At 46.7% G+C, this 6123-nt stretch overlaps 1 protein-coding gene across 1 annotated transcript; it reads right to left on the bottom strand.

Annotated features, from left to right (window-relative positions):
- Positions 1-1290: 1290 nt before the first annotated feature.
- Positions 1291-2094, bottom strand: bhlhe22 (basic helix-loop-helix family, member e22; the record flags this gene model as incomplete). The annotated part of the gene is made up of 1 exon (XM_079755238.1): positions 1291-2094. The coding sequence occupies one exon, from the start codon at positions 2092-2094 to the stop codon at positions 1291-1293; it is 804 nt and encodes a 267-aa protein (XP_079611364.1).
- Between the last annotated feature and the right edge of the window lie 4029 nt (positions 2095-6123).

Raw genomic sequence — 6123 nt, 5'->3', positions numbered from 1 at the left:
AAGCCTCTCATCACTTAGAAAGTTACCGATGTGATGGAGCGTAACGCGTCCCGATTCCGCACCTGCTCTGTTCCCGACCCTCATAATGATGTACGACTACATGAGCTTCACCATCAATAACTTTCAAATTCAAATAAGGCAATTAATTAAGAGTCCATAATAAATATTTGCATTATAAAGGACAAAACTATTTCAGAATGATTCTTAATTTAAATAAATGAAAATGCTAACCCGTATGTCTATTTATTTAGTCAGCACACGAACAGACAACAGTTCTGTTGTTCAAAATATTTTAATAAAGCTTTAAACACTGAAACACATACAAATGGCCCTCCTCGACCACATAGAGCCTCGTTAGAGCAGGCCTATCTACAATATGATGCCCGACCTGACGCCATCCATCTTAATTGTGAGTGCTCAATGGAAATTTACAAATAATAATAATAATAATAATAATAATAATAATAATAATAATAATAATAATAATGATAATACAGGCCTGTACAGCAACATGTAAAGAAAGTGCCATGCTGACCAAAACAACCACCTTGATGAGTTCCAACAGCAGAGATAGGAGGCCTGATGAGTGTGTGTGTGTCGTTGTGTTTTGGGCCTATTGTATCACAGTGTCGACAGACTTTAAAATGGGCCCTGCGCAAATATCAACACTGGTGCTTTAGCGGTGTCCGATTCATTTAAACCACTCAATTAAGTCTTCCTCTACAGTTTATTAGTTTTGTCCATGACATTCCTCTTGTGTTCTTCATATAAAATCAAAGGGTCATGAAACAGGCCTATACCAGTATAAGCACACAGCACGTCTCTGAAGTGAATCAAACGAAGCAGCGAAGGTGAGGTCGGTTCATAATCCATGAGCTTGTCCATATAGCCTAAAGTGGTCAGTGAAAAACAGAACCAACGGAAAGGATCAAAGTATAGTCAGGTCACTCAGATATCCAGAAGATTGACAGCCGAGCGAATGATCAACAACTCCTTCTGTCCTGATGCCACTGTCCTCATATACTGTTTGGTTTCTCTGTCACTCACACCAGCACTTTAAGGATGTATTATATACACAATCAAGTTTTGTCTGAACAAAAAAGCGCTTCTGAATGCATTTGTAAATATTATAAAATAATTATTATTTTTTTTTCTATGGTGACCAACAACCAGCACGGTGCCCCCAGATGTCCCCCGTCCCATCTACAGATGTCCCCCGTCCGACGGGCTTTGCGCGTCTCTGTTCCCGACTGTGCTTGGAGTCTCTGGCCGCGCGGTTATTCAGCTCGCTCAGGGCTTGTCCGTGCACTGTTTACAGAGGCTGGAGGTGACGTTGTTGAAGAGCGCACATTTCTCAGGGCAGGATGTCGGCGGCACGACGGTGGGGAAAGGGTACCCGGGCGGCGGCTCGTATGCCCCTAACCCGGGGGGGGCCGCGAGGGCCGTGGTGGCCGGTATGGAGGCGGCCGAGATGGCCTGGCCCTGATTCAGGTAGGCAACCAGCCGCCGCATCTCCTCCAGCGCCTGCGCCTGCATGAGGATGTAGTTTTTGGCGAGCAGCAGCGTGGCTATTTTGGAGAGTTTCCGCACGGACGGGCTGTGCGCGTACGGGATAACCCCCCGCAGCTCGTCCAGCGCGTCGTTCAAGTCGTGCATCCGCCGTCTCTCGCGCGCGTTGATGTTTAGCCTCAGCGTTTTCTGCTCTTTGCTTTTCTTACCTCCTTCCGGTTTCCCCCCGCCGTTCCGCGGGTCAGTGAGCAGAACCATGTCGCACCTGTCGTCGCTGTCGTCGTCGGGGCTCTGCTCCCCGCCACTGCTCTCCGCGGCCGACGTCCTGTTGCCGCTCTCCCCGTATTTCACACACAAAGATCCCGTCGGCAGACCCAGCGGGCCCCCTCTGCCCCCCGCCAGACCCCCCGGCTGGATCGGGTCCGAGTCGGTCCCGTCAAAACAGCCGATCGGTGACTGGCGGTCTCGAGCTTGAAGTTCGAGACCCACGGACGACCGGAAAGGGTCCATCTTCTTGTTGGACACGGCGCTCAGAGTTTTGTGGAAAATGTCTGCTGTGCCGTTCAAGTTCATCCTCCGGTCCATAGCCTGCTGTACCCCCCGCTGCGTGGACTAGTGTGGTCTCGGGAGTGGAGGACGCCTCTTAGAAGTTGGTTCTTCCCGGTGCCCTGGAAGTGTTGCGGTTCAGATCTTGAAGTCTTCTCCAACTTGTCACTGAGGTGTAGAAACTAGAGGACTCTCCAATAATACGCGCTGCTCGCTCTGAGCTCGCCAGCCTATCGCTGCTTCTCGGATCTCCACGGCGATCACAGTCACGCCGATACGCCGAGTCTTTACATCATTATCTCGAGGCGGGTTATTAGAGGGAACTCGCCTATTGGGCAGAGCGCTCCCCCCTCTCATTCTTTATCCAATCAGGTGATCCTTTTAATTAATGCCATTTAAATTGTGACAAACAATACCGCGTGTAGCCCCTTTTCTGTGATCTCGCCTGCAGATCTCTGCTGATACTGTATCTAACCCTATAAAGGGGTTACAAGTAATACTTCATAAATAAATAACTTTCAACGGCTATTAGGGTGAGCCATGTCCAGGGCGCACATGAAACCCATATGAGGTACTTTAAAAGCTAGGCCGAGATTTAAATTAAATTCCGATATTAATATTTTGCTTTGATGTGGGAGACATCTCGACCTACTCCATGTAAAACCAAATGTTCAGTTTCTGCTCTCGGGTTATCAATATATCCCTCCAACTGAAGTATTTGTGTGGTGACATATGGTTCTTACAGGTAGTAAAATATGGTAGATTCAGTTGTTTACAGAATCAAAGTTCCAAATTAATATCATTAGATGCTTTGATCTCTACAACGGACCCATGAACCGAGTAGCTCCTGCATGCGTTTAACTGGGGACGCTGTGCGTAAATTCGCACCTTCAATGGTGATTGTCATTAGAGCCATATATTGTTTTTTATTTATCATTTTGCAGTAGTGCTAAAATAGATTTTCTCCGACATTTATTTGAAGACTTATTCTCTTATTTTTTATGTCCAATTTTAAGCTCCACGTGAACTCATGCTCTTTAGAGAGCAGAAAGCAGTTCGTGATCAAAATAAAGCGCTACTTGCGAGTATGTATTGCCATCTACTGGAACGGAGTATACATTACGTTTTCATAAGGCCACAAAGGAGGACGTTCAAAGGTTACCACCAGCAAGTGGGTAGGCCACAGTGAAATAAGCTTTGGGTTTCATTTTGATAAAATAAGGATGCACAAAATCCTCAAATAAGGATGATCTGTTCGCCTCTGGGGACAATTGAGTTAAAGTTGCTCAACATTGTGTTTATCTGTTTTTTACGGAACACAAAGGGTTTTCTACTGAGTGAAAATGGATAGATTCCAGATGGGTTATTATTAAGCCTTTTTGTCTTGGATAAGTCATATTTTTAATATTTTATATAATATTTTTAACTTATGAACCTCACCTGAAGGGGGTGCTGGTGCGTGGTCGCTCCTAACGATGCGTTGGATAGAAGATTCCGCTAAAGTAGGGAGTAGCGAATCGTCATCACAGGGGGATGAGGATGAGCCATCCCTACGTAGTCATTAGATGGAGGAGACACCACCTCCTCTGTAACTCAGGGCTGCCGTGGTCTGATGGCCTGGATGCTTGTTGACCACCCCGCCATCCCTTCACAAACCTGCTGTTGCCAGAACGTTTAGGACAGACGCCCTGACAACCCTCCTCTACGTGCAGACGAACACGGGTGGCTGGGTTCAATCATCGTTGAATGTGTCACGTCAACCTACTTTGATGAGAGAATAAAAGAACTGCAAGACATGATAAAAAATGACGTTCCCGAAACGTTCCTCGACGTTCCAAGGTCGATATTTCTTTCTGGTTTCACCTGTCATTTGTGGCATATTTCCCCCTCCTGTTACCGCGGGCCCCCAAGGGCCCGGGCGGGGCCAACGCCCGGGCTCCTGAGGAGTTATGAGCGGCAAGCTCTGTCAGAGACAGCCACTTCATCCTGGGCCAGCCAGGGGAACACCTTCATGGACAATCAGGCCGGGCTAACGAGACACGATGGTCCGGAGCCGGCCATTACACCCGCAGCCCTTGCCGCCTCCGTCAGCACTTTGCTAATCGACAGCCGACTCTGTCGGAGGAAGACGTTCATTTGACTTCCACGTCAACTTCCTTTTTTTCCCTCCCACATAATGTGATCACTCAAGGTGATTGAGTGATGAGCTGCTTGAAACCCAGTCAAATGATAAGTCGGCTTTATTGCTATTCTGCACCATTCATGTCATCATTCAGTCATTTAGCAGGCACTTTGAGCAGGAAGCCACTAACATTGTCTTCAGAGACATGTCGTTAAAGAGAAGATAGGGGTTAGTCCGTCTCAAGGATGCCTGTACAGAGACACTGGGATATTTGGGATTGGACACTGAAACCTTTGGTTGGGCGTCAAATCCCCCCGCGGATTCATCCCTCTTGTTGATTGTTGTCGGTCTTTAGTCCAAGACCCTGGTCCAGGAGATGTGCATCCTGGTGGCTGGGACACTCAATTACACTCAACTGGCATTCTGCAGGTCTTTAACCAGCCTGTGTTCCAGGGACACCCATTCAATAGGCCTTATTCACCTGGTGGCCGTCGGTCCCACCTTGGCTCTAAACCCAGCCAGCGTTCAGAGCCAAGAAGGAACCAAGATTGCCATTAAGTAAATAAGTTCCATCACCCCTATAAAAGACTGCCTTATCTGAAGGGGTTTCGATGTGGCCAACCAGAATCCCCCATTCATATACCAGTGCATTTGGGAGACCCAGGTTCAGGCTCAACATAGGATTTGGGTTTGTTTTGGTTAAGAAAGAAACTAGGTAACGGGCAAATACCCTGCTAATGTATTGAGACATCCAACCTGTAACATATGTTATTGTAACTCAAAGTATTCTATACTGTCCCAAAGTTTAAGTTTAAGTTGAATGCTTAATCCCTAACAATGAGTGATGAGCGCTGTGGTATGATAAGCTTTCTGGAGTGTTTATCCACATGCTGTCCACTAAAGGCCCTGACATATCAACCCGATTATCGGTCGTTGGACAGCCTGGGGAGCTTGTTGGCCGGAGTCTCTTCGGTGTGTGCTTTGCGATCGGCCGTCGTTAAAGCCGTCGTTGATCTTTTCAAGCACGTAGGGGTTCTTTTCCGCCGATTGCACATGTTAAATCGGCCATGACCAAATCGCCTTTTCTGCCGACGATCGGCAGTAGGAATCGTGTGTCAGGGCAATTAAAGGCCTAACGAATCTTTGGAGATTGGAGTTCAAGCTATCGACCACCAGAGGGCAGTCACGTCGCGGTGATGAGGGCCATTGCGGGCCGCACGAAGCAGGGGGCGGGGGCTGCCTGGCTGCCTGAGAGTGGACAATCGCTGGAGATATCAATCCGATTCGGTGTTTACTATGATCCATTTCATTTCAATTTCATTAGGAGTGTATAGGCCCGTCTTACACCAGTTAATAACCTTGGCATATTTTAATTTCATGTGTTTTCTATAGTTGGTCATTTGTTCTGATTTTATGACTTTTTTTGGAATATCATTTTACCTTGTTGGATAATTATAAAACGATACGCCCACGCTAATGTTATAATGAATTTGTTTTGGCCTACTTGGCATATATATGGCTAGATATATTAGAATATAGCTATTATTTAAAAAATGATATCCGTTTATGTATAAGCTTTTTGTACGCGCTTAATAGAAAGCCTTGCTGTTTGTTTTGATTGGCGTGCTTCTCATGACTGACTGTTTGTGTTTATCTGTCTTATCTCCCCTTGCTTCCATTATAACCCATCACTCCATCACCTGCTGATCTGATGACAGATATGCACGTGTCATGTTCGGGTCAATGTTATTGCAAGGACAAGTCTTTTCTAATGTCTTAAGGGCCTCGCATGACTCGCCTCCGCTCGGCGGTCGGACGGTTTATTTAACAGGCTAATAACAAACAGAACAGTCATTTTATTGGTGGGTTTGTGTGTGAGAATCTTGAGTCAGGAGCGGCGGAAGCGCGGACGGACTTGTTTGGGTGTAAAAGGAGCAGGCCTACCC

The sequence above is a fragment of the Pollachius pollachius genome (assembly GCF_949987615.1).
Source record: "Pollachius pollachius genome assembly, chromosome: 17".
In the NCBI taxonomy this organism is placed as follows: Eukaryota; Metazoa; Chordata; class Actinopteri; order Gadiformes; family Gadidae; genus Pollachius; species Pollachius pollachius.
The sequence above is the reverse complement of the archived record's forward strand: the minus strand, read 5'-3'. Positions and strand labels throughout refer to the sequence as shown.